Raw genomic sequence first — 19,755 nt, forward strand, 5'->3', positions numbered from 1 at the left:
TGAGGAATTTCAAGAGCACACACACACATCACCTTGGGGATAAATGAGACCCTATTTATGTGAACAGCAATAGGTTGTTAAAGACAACGGAAAGTACACAAAACACAAAAGAGTTTTAAATATTACAAGAGCAGCTGGTGAATGCCACGGGGAGAGGATTACAAAGGAGCAAGAGAAGAGAAGGATTCAAGAACAAGAGGGAAAAGGTTGAGGTCACTGCGCTGATATTTAAATCACAGAAACTAGAAACGAAGGGCGGAAAAGAAATGGGGTTATTTGTTCTGGAGAAGGGATGGAAGGGTCTGTCTGTTTTGGTTCTCTCGGTTTCTTCTTTTTCCCATCTTAAATTTGGTTCTCTGCGTTGCTGCAGCAATTTGCTCTTTTAAAAAAATCTGGGGGGAAATCTCTTCAGCATTAAATTTCTTCCAATACACATTTTTCTTATGCAATTTTGACTAATACACACATTTTTGCAAGCAATTTCTCTCAGTATGATTCAATTTGTTACACTGTGTTCACTAATACATTCATTCTTATGCACACTTTCCCCTAACACACACATTTTTGTAAAAAAATGTTTGATTGGAGAACTGCCTTGCAAAAATTGGCAAAGCACAAATTTTAAAAGATAGCTGTGTTTTAGTTCCCATTTTGTTTCATAAAGTGCAAAGTTGATAAGAGTCAGCTTTAAATGATAACTGAACAGAATTTATCCTCCATCCTTCATCTTGAGTGAATACTATTAATTGCTCTTGAAAACACCATTAAGAGGCATCACTGATCACATAACAAAATTAACTAGCAGTTATGAATTATAAAAATATACTTAGAGAACTTTATCAGGGCATTGGGAGGGCAGCTGTGGAAAAAGAAGGATTGCAAAAGCTATTTTAAGGTGAGGATCACTGTAGAGCTGCTGTATTAAAGTGGCAAAACCAGGAAGTCGTGGGTTCAAATCTTCTCTTAACCATGTGTTTAGTAGCTTTAGATAAGCTGCTATTCTCTCATCCCTCCATTAGCAATGTGGAAGACATAATACTGACATCTTTTACATAGTGGCTGTAAAGATGTTTGATATAAAGTACAGTTATGGATTTGTGGGGTGGGACCCCACTAAACCCTAGAAATTAATAAATGGTATAGTTTTGATTATTTGTAGTACTGAAAGATTATTTGTAGTACTGGGAAGATTTCAGGCCAGTGGAAAAATACAAGCTAAGCTTTCTTTCCAAACAAGGACTTCACCTAGGTCCTAGGTTAGTGCCATTTACATGGCCAAAGGTGTTGATGGCACATCTGAGAGGAATTCTTGGGCCTGGGCAGACAGAAGGTTGCCAGGGTGACTGGGTGTGAAGTGACAGGAAAAGAGAGTCTTGTGCAAGGTGTGCCCGGAAGAAGAAAAGGGAGGTGTCCATCTTGGGCAGGCTGGCTGAAGTCTTTGACTCCATGGCTGCACTGCTGTCAGGAACAAGCTCTCTTTGAGATGACCATGCTGTGACAGCTGGACTCCTTCCATGCAGACTGAGGGTGTGGATAATTCAAATTTCTTAAAGCTATGACAGTCTCCACCGCATCTCTTTCAGCTTCTGCCTTCTGGAAGAAGGTACAGGGTTATAAAGACTAGGACTAGTCGCCTGAGAAACAGTTTCTATCCAAATGTGATTTTGGTTTTAAACGCAGTGTAAGGTAGTCTCTATGGGAGTACATTGTATTTAATTATGGGGTATCAGAGTTTTTAGGGGGCTAACCAGGCTGGGATAGCTGGGATAGCAGGCTTGTTGGTTTTTGAAAGTCTGATGTAGATTTTTCCAATTTTGTTGTTCTGTATGGGACAATGACAATAAAGATTATCGTATCGTATCTCAATTCTCCAAAGGAACATAGACTGTGGGTGAGTGCCTGGAACCCCCTGGAATCTTCCTGACACTCGGGAGAGAGTGGGGACAGCAGCCAACTTTTGTGACACCAGGTAGAGGGTTTTGTGTGCTCAGAGTGCTATATAAAAGCTAAGTGGTGTTAAATAATGTGTAGGCTGCGTTTTACTTAACGAAAGCTGGGCTTCATAGAATCACAGAATAGTAGGGCTGAGAGGGCCTGGGATTCGGACTCAGAGGCTGAACCTGAGGAATCCCAGCCTGCACAGGAGTCCCCGCCTTCAGAACCAGCTGAGCCGGGGCCGGGGCTGGGGCTGGGGCCTGAGCCTGAAGGGTCCTCACCTGTGCTGGATCCTCAGGTGCAGGCACCAGTTGAGTCGGCTCTGGCCCCTGAGGCGATGGAGGACCCATTGCCTGCAGGTGCTCCACTCTCGGCCCCATTAGGGGAAGCTGAGGTTGCCTCTGGGTCCGGTAACCCTCCAGCCTCTCCTGAGCTGCAGAGGCTCAGGGCAGAGAGGCGGAGGGAACTAAGTTCCCGCAGGAGGAGTGCTCGCCTCCAGGCCAGAAGAGGCGAGTCACCTGTGGACCGGGGCCGCCCTATGCCTCGGGGCAGATAAAAGCCAGCCAGCCCCAGTCCCAGGTTGCGGGAGCAATGTTGTTGCTAGCCTGTTCCTGCCTTCACCCTGTCCTGCTCTTCTGCCAGAGTTCCTGACCCCACCCGACTCCCTGCCTTGGACCAGGGACGTGGACTTAGAAAAAATATTGGGGGGGCCCGGGAAAGCTCATGAATAATAAATAAGCTCATGAATATGCAAATAAAGACCAAGCAGGTTTTCTCCCTAAAAGACACCTGGCAGACAATGTAAGGAATGTAATAGACATTCTGGAAAAGCTAGAGGTGAATATAAACACTAAAGCAGTATTGATTTTTGTGGACGCGGAGAAAGCCTTTGACAATATTTCTTGGAGTTTTATGAGGAAGAATCTTCATGGGATGGGGGTAGGCCAGGGTTTTGAGAATGGTATGGCTGCAATATATTCTGAACAAAAAGCTAAACTGATTGTAAACAATGTTGTGACTGAGGAACTTAAGATAGAAAAAGGAACACGACAGGGGTGCCCAATTTCCCCATTACTTTTTATTTCAGTTCTGGAGGTGTTGCTGAACATGATAAGAAATGACCAGCAGGTCAAGGGTGTGCAGGTCGGAGCTAAACATTATAAGTTAAGAGCGTTTGCAGATGACCTAGTATTGACTTTGCAAGAGCCAAACACTAGTACGAAAAAGGTTTTAGAAATAATACAACAGTTTGGCCAGGTAGCTGGATTTAAGTTGAACAAGCAAAAAACCAAAGTTTTAGGGAAAAACTTAACAGATATGGAAAAGGAGAAATTTCAAGAGGAAACAGGTTTGACTGTGGTAAAGAAGGTGAAATATCTAGGGGTTTACTTAACATCTAAGAATGTGAATTTGTATAAGGACAACTATGAAAAATGTTGGTCAGAAATTAAAAAAGATCTAGAAATATGGTCAAATTTGAAATTGTCAATGTTAGGCCGAATTGCAGTAATCAAAATGAATGTATTGCCTAGAATGTTATTTTTGTTTCAGACCTTGCAGATTCTTGACAAGATGGAATGTTTTAAGAGGTGGCACAAAGACATTTCGAAATTTGTCTGGCAGGGCAAAAAGCCCCGAATTAAATTTAAGATATTGACAGATGCTAAAGAAAGAGGGGGTTTCGCCCTGCCGGACCTAAAATTGTACTATGAGGCAGCAGCTTTTTGCTGGCTGAAAGAATGGATGCTCCTCGAGAACACGGACATCTTGGATCTGGAAGGTTTTAATAATGCTTTTGGTTGGCATGCATATCTTTGGTATGATAAAGTTAACAGTGCCTTTAAAAATCACATTGTTAGAAAAGCATTGTTTAATGTTTGGATAAGATATAAAGATCTATTGGAAAACAAAACCCCTAGATGGGTCTCACCAGTGGAGGCTAAAGCAGTGAAGAAACTCAATATGGAGGTCGGATGGCCGAAGTATTGGGAAATTTTAGAACAGGATGGAGATAAGTTCAAACTACAAAGTCAGGAGAAATTGAAGCACAAAGTAGAAAATTGGTTCCAATATCGTCAAATAATGGAATTTTTTAAACAGGACAGGAAAATCGGTTTCCAGGTGGAAAAATCAAAATTAGAAACCGAGCTGTTAGAACCCAATACTAAGAATTTATCTAGAATGTACAACTTGCTGTTGAGATGGAACACACAGGATGAAACAGTTAAATCGGCTATGATTAAGTGGGCTCAGGATGTTGGACACAACATTATGTCAGCTGACTGGGAATGGTTATGGAACACCGGTATTAAATTTACGGCATGTAATGCCTTAAAGGAAAACATTATGAAAATGGTATACAGGTGGTACATGACCCCAGTCAAGCTGGCAAAAATCTATCATTTGCCCGACAATAAATGTTGGAAGTGTAAAGAGACTGAAGGTACCTTTTATCACCTTTGGTGGACATGCCCGAAGATTAAGGCCTTCTGGGAAATGATCTACAATGAAATGAAAAAGGTACTTAAATGTACCTTCCCTAAAAAACCAGAGGCCTTTCTCTTGGGCATTGTCGGCCAATTGGTGACAAAGAAAGATAGAACTTTTTTTATGTATGCCACAACAGCAGCAAGAATACTCATCGCAAAGTATTGGAAGACACAAGATTTACCCACTGTGGAAGAATGGCAGATGAAAGTGATGGACTATATGACATTGGCCGAGATGACAGGCAGAATCCGTGACCAACGAAAAGAGACGGTGGAAGAGGAGTGGAAAAAATTTAAAAGCTACCTTAAGGACTACTATAAACTTAATGAATGCTAAAATGTTGTGGTTTCCAGAAGCAAAAGGGTACAGGGATATAAGGTTAGACTATAAAAGAGGACTAAGATGATAGAGATTGGAAAGTAACAATTGGGAGTTGCTAGTTGAATTATGGACATTGGGATGCAGAGAGGGGGGGTATGGGGAAGTCCAAGAAAAGAGGTTTATGAAAATATGTTTGAAATTATACGTGTATGTTTGTCTTTTTTAGTGTTTGTTTGTTTTTCTTAAAAATGTTGTAAAACCAATAAAAATTTTATAAAAAAAAAAAAAGAAAAAATATTGGGGGGGCCCGGGAAAGCTCATGAATAATAAATAAGCTCATCAATATGCAAATAAAGTGGCTCCGGCCCTAAATAGGGCAAGCCACGCCCCCCAGCCAGCCGATTGGCTGGCTGGGAGGTGTGGCCAGTCGGGATTCCCCTGTTCTCGCGGGATTTCCGGCAGTGCCTCCGATTAGGGCGCGCGGCTGGCTGGCTGGCTAAGGAGCAGGTGGGGAGGAGGCGGGGGACGGCGGCGGCGCTCTGCTGGAAGGGTGCCCGCCCGAGATTATTGGGGGGGCTGAGCCCCCCCAAAAAATTTTTTGAGGGGGCTCGAGCCCCCTCAAGCCCCATGGAGTCGGCGCCTATGCCTTGGACCCCACTTCAGCTTTGACGAACAGCCTCCATACCGCACCATCAACCTCGGACTGGACTTGCTTAAAAACCTCCAAGGAAGGAGAATCCACCACATTCCCAAGGAGCACTGACACCTTCCCACCCCCCCCAATGTTAAAAGTGCAGCACTCACTGTAACAACTTCATCATAAGACCCAGTTCCTAGAAGCCAAGGTCCCTTTGCCCCCCTCAATAAAATATTTGAGTGCTAGCCCCGCAAGTTGATGGGCATTGCCATTCAAATGGTGTGCGGGTGCCATGTCTTGTGATCGATTATGTGGGGTGGGGTTCACCTGGGGCCCCCATTTTTTATTTGGGTTGGTACCCCTGAAACGCATGGCAAGTACTGAAACCTTTTCTTCTTAAAAAACAAAACAAAACACTGGAGTTATTCCAGCCACTACAGTGGTCCCTCGGGTTACAGACGCTTCAGGTTACATACGCTTCAGGTTGCAGACTCCACTAACCCAGAAATAGTACCTCGGGTTAAGAACTTTGCTTCAGGGTGAGAACAGAAATTGTGTTCCGGTGGCGCGGCAGCAGCAGGAGGCCCCATTAGCTAAAGTGGTACCTCAGGTTAAGAACAGTTTCAGGTTAAGAACGGACCTCCGGAACGAATTAAGTTCTTAACCCGAGGTACCACTGTATAAAATGGAAGCAGACATCTCAGACACCAAGAAAACAAGGAGAAATGGGTCGTTCATTCAGTATATGATTCAGTGGGTGGGTGGAGCGGGAATAGAGGGAAAACTAGAAGCTGGAAGAACATGCCTGCAAACAAAGCAAGGGTTTGTTCACATGTTAATTGCAAGAAGGAAAATGTAGTTACGCAGAGAGAAATTGTGGCAGCAAGGAGGAATGCATAAAATAGTTCAAACGAATGGCCTGGGGAGGGGGGGTGCTTAGGAAGTTGATAATGAGATAAGAAGCCTTTCACCTCTGGGTCTCTGCCTTGAGCACAGTCCTGATTGGTAGAATTGCTCCTGAGCAGATGCTCAGTGACCTGTACATCATTAACTTCTGGCCTTGAGGCCATGACCTTGCATTGCTGAAGTCGATAGATCTGCTGTTGACCTCTGTGACCAAAATAAGATACCCCAGTGGAGCTGACCCCCACCTCATGAACCTGACCATCCTCCTTTGCAGATGCCTACTTTAGATCCGGCCAGCCCGCCTGCATCGCGTTAAGCCGTTGCCATCTCTCAAAAGTTGACTCTGTAGTCAAGGAAGCCATGTACAGGTGAATCTGAGTCTTGGAAAATCTCATCTGTTCAGTGCTCAAAACCGTGTGCTTTAACATCCTCTGTATTAATAATTAAGTTGCAGTAATGTTCAACCATAAAAAATATTGTATCAATTCATCCACAGATGGTTTCTGGTATTAAATATATTTCTTTTTCCAGCTAAAAGGTAAGAGGGGCGAAAGTGTTTCTGTGTTTCACCAAGTCAGACCATTGCTTAGTTTAGCCTAGTACTGTCTCCTCTGGTTAGCAGCTGCTGCTGCTGCTGTCCAAAATCTCCGGCAGAGAGGCCTTTCTCAGCTCTGTTCCCCAAGATCCTTTGTTCCACTGGGATGCCAAGGATTCAGCTGAACTGTGGACCTTTTGCATACAAACCCTGATTGACCTCAGTTCTCCCTTGCTCTCTCTCTCTTACACACACACGAAGTGCTTTTACTGGCCTTGCACTCCTGTGTCTTTCCACAGCAGAACCACATGCAAAATCTGAGGCAGGCAGTAATTATTAGCAGAGCTAAAACTGTAGCTCAGGGGCAAAGCATCAGCCTTGCTTGCAGAAGGGTTCCTGGTGCAATCCTTGGTGTCTGAAGATAGGGCTGGTCGATGTCCTTGTCTGAAACCCTGGAGAGCCATTGCCAGTCAGTGCAGTGATGACTGGCCTAGATGGACCAGTGATGTGATGCAGCCTCCTATGCTGGCTTGATAAGCGGCCAAGCTCCCCATCTATTTATTAAGGCATAAGCAAAAGCTCATGTTATCTGTGGTGCAGAGAGTTGCCCTGACACTGCATCACAAATAGCCTTAAAAGTACAAGTGTCAATCCCTATTTCAAAGATTATCTCCTTTGTTTAGCCTGAGCTAGTGAAGCTTTTCTTGACGTAGAGATAAAGAAATGGGAAGAAATGCAAGGCCGGTCGCTGATGCGCACAAAGACCTCCATCTCCTGTGATATCTTAAATACGTACTTCAGCGGAGGGGGAAATTCATGAATGCATCCCCATTGCAGAGGCTTAAGAGATAACTCTCTAAATCAGGAGTTCCCAAACTTTGACCTGTGAGCTTCGTTCAGGGGTCTGTGGTGTGTCTGTGGATTTGTGCCTGAAGACAGGACGTGACCACATCCAAGTCGTTAAATAGTCACAATGATTTTTAACTGTATTTTTATTGCATCTTTTATTTTGTATAATACAGTCATACCTTGGATCCCGAATGCTTTGGTACTCAGACGTTTTGGCTCCCAAACACTGCAAACCCGCAAGTGAGTGTTCCAGTTAGCAAACGTTCTTTGGAAGCAGAAACGTCCGACGGGGCTTCCACGGCTTCCAGTTGGCTGAAGGAACTTCCTGCCGCCAATCAGAAGCCACGCTTTGGTTTCCGAACATTTTGGAAGTCGAACGGACTTCCGGAACAGATTCTGTTTGACTTCCAAGGTACGACTGCATGGCATTCAAATCGTAAGGCAATAAAATACAAGAGGTGGGGGGAGGATTGTTAAGTGGTCCATGAAGACTCTCAGCAATTTCTTCTTCTTCTTCTTCTTCTTCTTCTTCTTCTTCTTCTTCTTCTTCTTCTTCTTCTTCTTCTTCTTCTTCTTCTTCTCTTCCTCCTCCTCCTCCTCCTCCTCCTCCTCCTCCTCCTCCTTCTTCTGTTTCAATATTTTTAACATATACAATCAAAACACAATTTCGTCTTTTCTCTTATTTTTGTTGTCTCCCTACCCCGTTTTTCATGTTTCTCCCCTTCTGTTGCACCCTATCTTCTATTAAATCATAACCTCAACAGCACTGTTATCTAACTCTAGGATCAGGGACTTGAGAACCTCAGCTCTGAAGACTGAATGTGGTCCTCAGGCTCTTCCCAGGCCACACACCTTCCCAGTCCAGAAAGGTAAGAACCACACCTGTTGCTTCACCCACCTTTGCCTCTGTCCCTATCCAGGACTGCCATGATAAAGTGTGACCCCCCCCCCCCAGGCTGAAAAAGCTTCTCCATCCTGCTCAAGACTGTGGGGTTTGGGTCGTCTTCCAAGTGATAAGCCTCCATGCTCAGTCATAGTAACCCAAAGTGTATCCATAAGGGATACCTCTAACCAAAATACGGTATATTGGAACGAGAGAGACAGATGGATTCCTGAAGCACCTCATTATATCACTGCAATAGACACTTTTTTCTTTTGGCAGAATACATAGGAACCTGCATTTTGACATAGCTCACTGAACTGTGTTCACTACCTCTTGTCATTACAATGAGGCTTCTTGCGTAATGTTTCTGTTGAAAAAGAAGCGCTAAATATGAAAAGTCATTTCACGATCTGACTGGCAATGGTAACTTTGGCCTGTAGCTGCAGAAGCTGTATCTGCACAATTCAGAGCTCATTAACCACGGCACTAAAACACCAAGGCATTAAAATAACATTAATGAGTGCAATAACAGACTCTTGCATTTTTCTCACTGACTGACCATTCCATTAAGGTATGCCTATATTACTTAACATGAACAGAAACACTGTGTTGAATGCTGTTACTTACAGCTAGAAATGAGCTGGCATTCCATAACAAACTTTATGCAGGTAATGGTTCATTCGTTCGTTCGTTATATTTCTACGCCACTTTTCACTCATACGAGCCACAAAGGAGCTTACAAACCATTGTTGGTTTAGTGCTACGGACAGGGCCAGCCCAAGACATTTTGGAACCTGAGGCAAATCACAAAAATGGCGGTCCCCTTCCCGCCAGGGAAGAAGGGGTGAGTGAAGATCTACGTCAGAGACAAGGCGGGAATAAAGATCTGCATTGGGATCCGCTGGCCCTATAAATCTTGCCACCTGAGACGGTTGCCTCAACTTGCCTCATGTATGGGCCAGCCTTGGCTAACTGTAGGACTTATTGTGGAGTTAGAATGCTCCATTACGCCTTCCCAGGATTGGTGGACTTACCTAAAATAGACACATGGATGTAGGCAATGTCTGAGGCAATTGCCTCACCTTGCCTCTGGGTAGGCTGGCCCTGCTGGGCACTGTAGTTGCTGGAAATCGTAACTATGTGCGGGGTAAACCATAGTGCCCAGAAGTCTATGAGGGAAATAACGTGCTTCAAATGGACTTTAAGGCAATGGTTCCTGACCTTTTCGGTATGACATCCCACAAGTCCAAATTTACTTGGTATAATAATAATAATAATAATAATAATAATAATAATAATAATAATAATATATTATTATTTATACCCCGCCCATCTGGCTGGGTTTCCCCAGCCACTCTGGGCGGCTTCCAAAAGAATATTAAAATACTGTGATACATCAAACATTAAAAGCTTCCCTAAACAGGGCTGCCTTCAGATGTCTTCTAAAAGTCTGGTAGTTGTTGTTCTCTTTGACATCTGGTGGGAGGGCGTTCCACAGGGAGGGTGCCACTACCGAGAAGGCCCTCTGCCTGGTTCCCTGTAACTTGGCTTCTCGCAGTGAGGGAACCACCAGAAGGCCCTCGGTGCTGGACCTCAGTGTCCGGGTAGAACGATGGAGGTGGAGACGCTCCTTCAGGTATACTGGACCGAGGCCGTTTAGGGCTTTAAAGGTCAGCACCAACACTTTGAATTGTGCTCGGAAACGTACTGGGAGCCAATGTAGGTCTTTCAAGACCGGTGTTATATGGTCTCGGCGGCCGCTCCCAGTCACCAGTCTGGCTGTTGCATTCTGGATTAGTTGTAGTTTCCGGGTCACCTTCAAAGGTAGCCCCACGTAGAGTGCATTGCAGTAGTCCAAGCGGGAGATAACAAGAGCATGCACCACTCTGGCGAGACAGTCTGCAGGCAGGTAGGGTCTCAGCCTGCGTACCAGGTGGAGCTGGTACACAGCTGCCCTGGACACGGATTTAACCTGTGCCTCCATGGACAGCTGTGAGTCCAAAATGACTCCCAGGCTGCACACCTGGTCCTTCAGGGGCACAGTTACCCCATTCAGGACCAGGGAATCCTCCACACCTGCCCGCCTCCTGTCCCCCAGAAACAGTACTTCTGTCTTGTCAGGATTCAATCTCAACGGGTATGGTGACCCGTTGATTTATTGTCAACTGAATTTTGGACCTTAGGCCTCCTCTGCTGCCAGTTGCAAGACAGCAGTTCCCAAGTGTTAAAATAAAATGCATGAGCCTTTCTAAGATTCATTTACAAGTGTTAACAAAGCATTATAGCATACCGTATTTTTCGCACCATAGGACGCACCGGACAATAGGATGCACCTTGTTTTAGAGGAGGGAGAACAAGGGAAAAAAATTCTTCCGCTCTTTGCCCAGCACCCCTTCAGTGAAGCGGCAGGAGGTGCTGCGCAGAGAGTGGGAGAACTTTCCCCCTCTTGTTTTCCCGCTCTAAAACAAGGTGCCGTTTAAGGTGCATTCAGGCGGCTACCTTGGAAGCCTGGAGAGCGAGAGGGGTCGGTGCGCACCGACCCCTCTCACTCTCCAGGCTTCAGGTTCCTTTCGACCTGCTCTTTGGGGCTAGCGGGGGGAAGCCCACCACCAGCCCCAAAGAGCAAGTCAGGGAGCAGCGGAAAGGCGCAGCTGAGAGGCTGTTGCCATAGCCGCGCGTCACCTCTCCAGCTGGGAGAGGGGCGCGGGGCTATGGCTGCTTTAGCCCCGTGCTCGCTCTCCCGGCTGGAGAGGTAATGCTCAGCTATGGAGGCTCCTGCCATAGGCGCGCGTCACCTGGGAGAGGGTCGCGGGGGGCTTCTTTCGCCCCGCACGCGCTCTCCCGGCTGGAGAGGTGACGCGCGCCTATGGAGGCTCCTGCCATAGGCGCGCGTCACCTCTCCAGCCGGGAGAGGGTCGCGGGGGGTCTGCTTTAGCCCCGCGCCCGCTCTCCCAGCTGGAGAGGTGACGCGCGGCTATAGAGGCTCCTGCCATAGCCCCGCGTTACCTCTCCAGCCGGGAGAGGGTCGCAGGGCTATGGCGTCTTCGCTCCATAGGACGCACACACATTTCCCCTTCATTTTTGAAGGGGAAAAAGTGCGTCCTATAGAGCGAAAAATACGGTACCAAGAAAGCAAGAAGCTGTAAGAGGAATTCATCACATCAGTTAAGGATGTAGCAGGAACCCCCCCACCCCAATCATTCTGTTTGTACAAACTTCACACACACTCACACTCACACACTACATACGCCACATTTCTGTTATAAATTCATAGAAAATCAACCATACATCGGATTTGCACTGTTCCATTTTATTTTACTCCATATGACAAGGACTATCAAAGGGGGGTGGCTTGGTTCTGGTCAGCCATAATCCCTTCACCATCCCAGCACATCCACAGGAGCCCTGCCCAGTTGCTATGCCAACCCTGATGATCCCAGACAGAAGACAATCAAGATCACAAAGAACTTGCATATGGGAGTGGATTCAGCATGGACTGAAACAAAGGACAATGATCAGATCTTCCCTCTGGGGGCAGGAAACTGCCAACTCCCCTTTGTCTCCTGGAAGTGACTCATGGGCAGGGGGAAAGGAGGAACCAGCCAGGTGACAGGACACTCAGGTTACCACCTCAACCCCTCCTTTCTGTAATGTATGCATGATGCCAACCCCTCCTTTCTGTAATGTATGCATGATGTTTCTGGGGATGGGCTTGAGCTAGAGGATGGGAATTTCAAAAGTTTTTATAAGGTCTTGCACACAATCTTTCTGGGTCTTTCCTCTCTCCTGCAAGTGAGGGGAACACCCTATTGCAACAGTTCAATAAAGGCCAAGCCTACAGGCTGCTGTTTTGCTCCAAGTTATCCTGGTTGTTGTCTTTGTTTTTGTCCAAGGGAGCCCTCGGATTTTTCCGGTAACAGGATTACAAGCAATAATTTTTCTGGGACTACTTAGAGAGCCTGCAACCCACTTGCACAGACTTTGTGACCTACTCACAAGTAGGTTCAAAAATGCTGCTTTAAGGTATAGTGTGTGCACAGACATTTTGTCTAGTTCAGGCCTAAGACACTTGATGGGGAGATTGTTGAGATCAATATCAAGATGTATCTTAAACCTGGGTCTTTCACAACACTAGTGCCCCTCATGCACTCAATGTTGTGTGCTTTGCCGCAAAATGGGGTTGTTGTAGAGGCCACACCCCTGGAATCAGGCATTGGTGTGGATGCGTCAAGTGACAAAGCCCATGTACAATCACACATGGGCTTGCACACAGATGGGGCACCCACACAATTGGGCAGAGGCTTTGTCAGTTCAAATGGCTTCCAATGTGCTCGATGAACAGGGATAGGACCAACAGGGCAGCCTCGCTCTGTAATAATTGTGCAATTTCCCCTCTTGGTGTGATTCACAAGTGCAGGGCAATACTGAAAGCCCTGATCTTGTTAAGTTCAAAGTTATTTTGGCATTGGGGAGTTCTATTATAACTGGAAATATTTCACATTATCAAATTTGACAGGAAAGTAAGAAAGGTTGTCTATCTTATAGAGGATGGCAATTTTTACTTATTACCTCTTAAAGCTATATCATGCTTAATAGACACGCTATATTCTTCCTTCAAAATCCTGCAGAAGACTCCTTTATGGAGACTGGTTAAACTGATATTCTGGTTAAAAGCTTGAAAGTTATTTGATTCCTGTCTAGGTAGATCTCATTAAAAATTCATTCAGTTAATGAATTCGTAAGTTTCACTAAATATCCACCACCGAATAAAAGCAAGCTGTAATGTTAGGGTATGCTACTAACTCTAGTATTAAGGCAATATTTTGGCAACAGATCAGGGTAATTTAGTACACTGTCACAGCCTAGCCAAACATTTCAGTTTTGTGTTCTTAAGCAAAATTAACTGTTTATTTTTCAAGACACCTTTTCTGATTGATTTTGACAGCGGAACAGGGCATTGCTGAACTAATTAAACATCTGGGATTATCAACTGAAAATTAATCTTCATGTTCAGACTCTGCATTGGTTATGCAACCTCCGGAGACACCACAGAAATCCCAATGGCCATTCCAAGCCTTAGAAATTCCAGGCTCTGAAGGCAACTAATTTGCCTGACAATCGCAACAGTGTCTGAAAACTAGTATTAACTAACCAATTAAACAAGCCTAATTTATTTGGAAAATAAAAATAGATCAATTTTCTAGCTCTCCCCCAATACACACCACCATCTCTATGAAGCAACCAATCTATTTCTAATCCCTTTTATAAAATTGTATTTATTAATCATTTTGCTTTGTGTTAAATCTCAGTTTGCACGACTGTTCTGCAATATAGGGGGAAGACTGAGAGGAACTTCCAAGTAAATGTGTTTGGGATTCAGGCATAAAGTTCAATGATTTGAATGCGTTGTATAGCTGCAGAGGAATTTGAGTGTGACATAGGATATTCCCCAAACACAGGTATATACAGCTGAATCCTGTCCATGTTTATCCAGAAACAACTCCCACCAAGTTCAGTAGGGCTTACTGCCAGGTGCAAATGTCTGCAGCCTGCCTTAGCAGGAAGTCCCATAATTTCAGTCCTATGCACTCCCAGTTATGTGCCTGGATGCCCCAGATTTATGCTTCCAGACAGCAGCATTTGAGCAATGAAGGCCACATAATTAGCACTGGTTTTTAATCGGGGCTTTTGGGGGGCGACGGGGCTACTCAGGAAGTATTCACGCTCCTCTCCAGCGCTTGTTGTCGGCGGCAGGTTCTTGCGAGTCTGCAAGCATGGTTGCCAGATGTTCCACCCATGAAAGGGCAGTCCAAAAACCATGACAGCCTCGCGCAACGCACTTGATTCGTCCTCTTGCGAGGCGCAACCCTCCCCCTTCTCTCCCTTACAGGCCTCCGGAGCGTCCCTTCCTTTATTTTTACATTAAACCCGCCGCCAAGGTAGAATTTAGCAGCGCTGGACGGAAAACACACTGCGCACTAAAGGTTTCCTTTAAAAATACACACAAACAGCTGGGTCGTGCGCCCAAGCGGGCGCAAGCAAGCGGGCCAGCCAGCGAGCAAGCAATCGGAATCGTAAAAGCTCCTTGTTCGCGTTAGGCAGAGTTGCTGCACTCATTATTATTATTATTATTGCTATTCTTGTTGTGAAGTTGCGGGGAGCCCAGATCAAGATCGTTGATTGACAACCGCAGAGGCAAGCTGTGGCCACGCAGCCTGCAGTCCCTGGAGCTGCTCTGTGCTAGTAAATAATAGATCCCTCGATTTCTCTCCTCCTCCAACGTCCGTCCCCCCCCCCCCGCCCCAATTCCTCCTCCTCCTCCTCCTCCATCAGTCAGATCCCCAGCTTTGTCCGGGCAGCTCTTTCATCGCCTGCTTCCCACACTGCCTCCCCTCCTCCCTCCCTCGCTGTCCTCAATGCATGATGGATGGAGAGCCAGCCCGGGGAGCTGGAGCGATCAAGCCTCGTGCAATCGCCCGGCCGTCCAATCGATTGCACCACCAAAAAAATAAATAAAATAAAAATGCTATTTGTTTCACTTCCTAGCACCGGGGAGGACGGCTTCCCGAAAGAAAGCGTGTCTTAAATTTAAAAGGAGGCGGTGGGGGAGGGCGAGAAACAGGATCCATTTCCTCGCCAAGTGCGCACCAGGAAGGAAATTCGTTGCTATTAATTAAGGAATTGCAACGAAACCAAGCACCCCCAGTCCTGTCTTTCCTTGCTTGCAATGACACTTTGCGCTTCCTTCCACGAAAGGAGAGCCCTTTCCTTGCTGAAGAAGTGCCAGAAGGCCAGCAATGGGGCAGATAAAGATTTATTATTTTCCAAGGCCCCCTGGTTGCTTGCCTTCCCCTTCCCGCCCACTCCTCCCCCTAGATCGCCAGGAACAAAGAAGGGGGAAAGCGTCTGGGAGCTGGGGGGGGGGTGTTGTGTTTGAGGATGATTCCGGGTTTGGCTCGTCGGGTCTGCCTGAGGCAGAGCTCTCCAGCGCTATTGATCTCTGCACATTTCACCCCGTGGTCGCCAAGAGAGGTTTCCTGTCTCTGTGGAAACTCTGTCTCCGGATCCCATGTGTCAGAGCTCATCTGGGAGAGCATTTCTTCCTCGAAAACGGCATCAGCTGGAGAGATGCGAGGCCGCTGTTCCCCAGCCTCTGACAGTTAACTCATTTCATGCAGCCGTGCAATCAGTCACATGCACGGGTGCAATATAAGACCACCCCCCTTTATTATGCAATGTGCGGATAAACACACACCTACTATAATAATATTAAATAAATGTTCTGTATTCCTGTCCATTATAGCCACGGAGAAAACACAGCGACCCTCGTTCCATTTTATTTTTAAAAAGCAACTCTTAACACATGCAAGGAGGGAGTAGAGAGGCGCTCGGTTTGTTCCCCTTCTCCGCCTTACAGACTTTCGGCACAAGCTCGGGGTTTTATAATCCGAATTAATTAATCCGGAACAAGTACCGCCGCTTGGTTCCGTTTACACACTCGCAAACGTGACTGTCTTCACTCCTCCCATACTTCTCCGTTGAGGGTGAGAAATATCCGCTCTTGCAGCAACCCTGATGATACACCGGGATGAGTAAAAGGGCGTTAAGGGCCATCACAGACCCGGTCGGGGCAGGTGATGCGGAGTGTGCGCCCTTAGTGGTTATTGGCAGAGTTACAGGGCTGAGTAAGTCACCCTTGCCCAGTCCTCACACAGCACCTGGAGGTAGGAAAAGAGACTGCACTGCAGGGTTAGCTTTGTGGATGTAGGAAGCCCCTATGAGAGGTAGATCCAGCCTCTTTTGCCACCTAGAACCCTTTAATGTCTGGAGCTGCTAGTACGATTGGATGCAGTTGCGACGAAGAAGAGGTGCGGAAGAAAGGAAAATCGGGAGGAGGTCGAAAAGGCGGCTATTTCCATAGGAAGGGGAACTGCACGCTGGCGCAATCGATCGCCGTCTCTGCATGAGTCCCTGTTCTGATACAGTTCTGCAAACACGCCGTTTCCTGTTTCTGGCCGATCCAAGCGGACGGGGCTGGTCCCGAAGTGAGAAAGGAAAAAAATAAGAAAAGCTTGTTGACAACACCCCCCCTCCATTGCATAGTTTACGCGGCGCTTTAGAGGCCGGCGTCAGCGGAGCTGGGAGGGAGGGAGTTTCTCATTCGGGGTCTGCAGTAGCAGAGGCGAGAAACTTCTTTTTCCCAGGGACCTGGGATACAAAAAAAGAGACGGCGGCACAAAGGCAGATCCCGATATTATTTCTTGCAAACGGGCGCGCACGCTCTCTGCTCTCCGCCGTCTCCCAGCGCCACACCGGATGCGAATCGGGAGTGGATTTCGCCGCTGTCCCGCCAGTATTTTGGAGAGGAGGGCCCAAGGGTGTGCGTGTGCGTGTTTAGAAATCCGCTGCGTGGATGCCCTTCGCTTTCCCTCCCCCCTGACGGCGTGCTGCTGCTGCTTTTGCAAAGAGGCGGTGCTGCTGCGAGCAGCAGCTGCTGCTGCGTTTCCTGGGGAGATCGGCTACCTTTGTTTTTCTCTTGCACCGAATTCCACCCCCACGAGGAACACCCCGCACACGCTCGTGGGCCGGGCGTGGAGGAGGCAGGCGGGGGGGGGGCGGCAAGCGAGGGGCAGCTGCCGCTTCTCTCTCCCTTTTTCTCCTCCCCTCCTCCCTCCCCTTCGCTTCCCTTCCACCCCCCCCCCCCCGTGTACTTTGCTCGGCTGCTCCTCCTCCTCTTAAGGAAGTTTCCTCCCCCTCTTCTTCTCTTCTTCTTCTACGAGCGCCGCCGCTGCACTTCCCCATATTTCCCAGCCTTGCCTAACCGCCCGCCCCAACTACTCCCGGGTTGGGGGGGGGGGAGAGAGAGAGAGGAAGGGCTTTGGCCGGCGGACCCCCCTTTCCTCCAGCGCGGTGGGGCTGAGCCGGGCACCGGCGCCCCCCGGCCCCTAAGCGAGGCCGAATGCCGGTGGCAGCGGCGGCGGCCAACTCGCACCCCCGCGCGGTGCAGCAGCCCGACGCCCGCCCCTTCGCCGCCTCCGTCCGCCTCCGGGACCGGGACCCCGCCAAGCAGCACCAAGGCGCCGAGGAGCGCCCCGAGCCCCACCACCGCCACGGCGGCCAGGCCGCCGGGGAGGCGGCGGCGAGGGCAGCCGGCGGCAGAACGGCGGCTCCTTCCGGCGCCGCTTCGCCGCCCGCCCTGCTGGCTTTCTCGCCGTCTTCTCCGCCGGGCCCGCCGCCGCCGGAGCCCCCACGGACTCGCTCGCGCTCCCGCTCCGGATTCTTCAGCCTCCTCGCCATGAACGGCGGCGGCGCCACAGCCACGGCAGCTGCCGCCGCCGCCGCGCACTTCCAGCCGCCGCCGCCTCCGCCTGCCCCGCCGCATCTCCATGGGCCGAGCCTGCCCGAGTTGGGCGCCCGCAGCCAAGGCAGAGGGAGCCCCGCTGGACACGGGCACCCCAGGGCCCCGCCGGGAGCCAGGGCGCCCGCGCCAGGTAATGGGGGGGGGTTTGGGCGAGGGAGTGTGGGGCGCTGGGGGGCGGCCATGTGGGAATGGGGGGGGCGGCTGTGGGGAGTAAACATGGGGGGGTCTCGGGGGGGGGGGAAGAGGCCGGCGGCGAAGCGAGGAGGAGGCAGCCTCTGAGGGAACGGGAGGTGACAGGATGTTTGTGAGGTGACTAATAAGTGGGTGCTGAGGTGAATTCCGCGTGAGGCGCCGAGCAAATATTCCAGAAGGCGGGGGCTGGGAACAAAAAAACGGGGGGGGGACACCCCACAAAACGGGAGGAAGGATAAAAATAAAAAAAACTTGGGAATGCCTTGGCCCAGCCTTCAACTTAATCCTGTTTACTTGGGAGTTGGAAGTCCCACCGAGTTCAATAGGGCGCAACTTCCTCGTGAAGTGCGTTGAGGATGCCCGCCTCGTCGAAAGAGCGCTGGCTCCTCAAAGCCTCCTGGCTTTTAAAATGATGCCTTAATTTGCCAGGTGCGGGGTCTAAAGAGAAGCCATAATAAACCGAGGAAATAATTAAAACCCAGAGACAAAGAGTACAAAAAAAACAACACCCCCCCAACCACCAGAAGCACACCCCCCCCCTCAACAACATGTGTTAGGCAGGATGGAAATGGAAGTTGCTTTTCCTCAGAGGGGTGGGGTGGGGGGGCTGAAGGTCCACAAAAAAAATCAGCATTTTGATTTCCCACAAAAGTCCCATTCAGCGCTACATCACCCCTTCCGCTTCTCAGTGGTGCTTTGCTCTTCCTCTGTGTGTTTGTGGGTCGGTGTTAAGTGTGTTAGTGTGTGTATTCTCTTTTAATATGAAGGGCATTAAACATGCTGGCTTTTTTTGTGTGGAGGGGCAGAGAGAGAGGGGAGAAGGCCTTGGACATTGGGAGGACTTTTCCTGTGCTTTGGCGACACATGTGCATCTTCCACTTCTCCTGATTCTTTAGTAATAAACTTGGTGTAGTAGCCTGTGATTCTGTGTGGACGATTGTAGATTGTGTTGTCACCTGGAATTGGAAGCTGGAAGACTGTCTTTGGAGTGAAATGGCAATAGTGTACATATGGAGATGAAAAAAACACACAAGCTGGCTTTGTGGGGGGGGGAGAAAGCTCACAACTAAATAACTTGAACAATTTTGCAGCTGGTGATTTTCAGAACAGCTAAAACTTTTAAGTGCATTGAAGCTAGAAATAATGTGACGAAGTTCAGTGTGGCGTTGAACCTAACAAGATGCTGCGGTGGGAGGAGAGAGAGAGGGGAAAAAACTTTTCACCTTTCACAGATATCAGAATTTGTGACTCTGGAAGACCTGAAATGCCTGCCAAAGAAAACTCTAGACCCATGGTTCCCAATTTAGGGCACACACCTCACAGAGGGGCAATTTGATTTTTAAGGGGGGCAATTTGGAAGCTTGTTTAGACCAAGTTAGTGACCTTTTAGGCTTCCTCCATGTGAATAGGAGTTCACTTTTTGAATAATAAGAATTATATGTCACCAGGGGTTGGGGGCATCAGGATTTTAGAGATGCTTAGGTGGGGCATGGCCAAAAAAAGGTTGGGAACCACTGCTCTAGACCCTAGAACAACCACTGTCACATAACGTGCACTATATCATACAATAATACCCATAACCGAGTAGACATCTTTACAGCAAGTATACATGGTATATAATTTTTTTTTAAGGGAGTATTCTGGGT

The 19,755-nt window shown here is 48.0% G+C and overlaps 1 protein-coding gene across 2 annotated transcripts in view; it reads left to right on the forward strand.

Annotated features, from left to right (window-relative positions):
- The first annotated feature begins 17,298 nt into the window (after window positions 1-17,298).
- RNF38 (ring finger protein 38) overlaps window positions 17,299-19,755 on the forward strand; it is an 80,852-nt gene continuing 78,395 nt past the window's right edge. For both annotated transcript variants that reach the window (XM_083481785.1, XM_083481784.1), the window contains exon 1: window positions 17,299-18,047. In XM_083481785.1, coding sequence (XP_083337911.1) covers window positions 17,516-18,047 — 532 coding nt within the window. In that variant the 5' untranslated portion in view covers window positions 17,299-17,515. The remainder of the gene's footprint in view (window positions 18,048-19,755) is intronic.

The sequence above is a fragment of the Podarcis liolepis genome (genome assembly GCF_965112155.1).
Source record: "Podarcis liolepis genome assembly, chromosome: 17".
Taxonomy (NCBI): domain Eukaryota; kingdom Metazoa; phylum Chordata; class Lepidosauria; order Squamata; family Lacertidae; genus Podarcis; species Podarcis liolepis.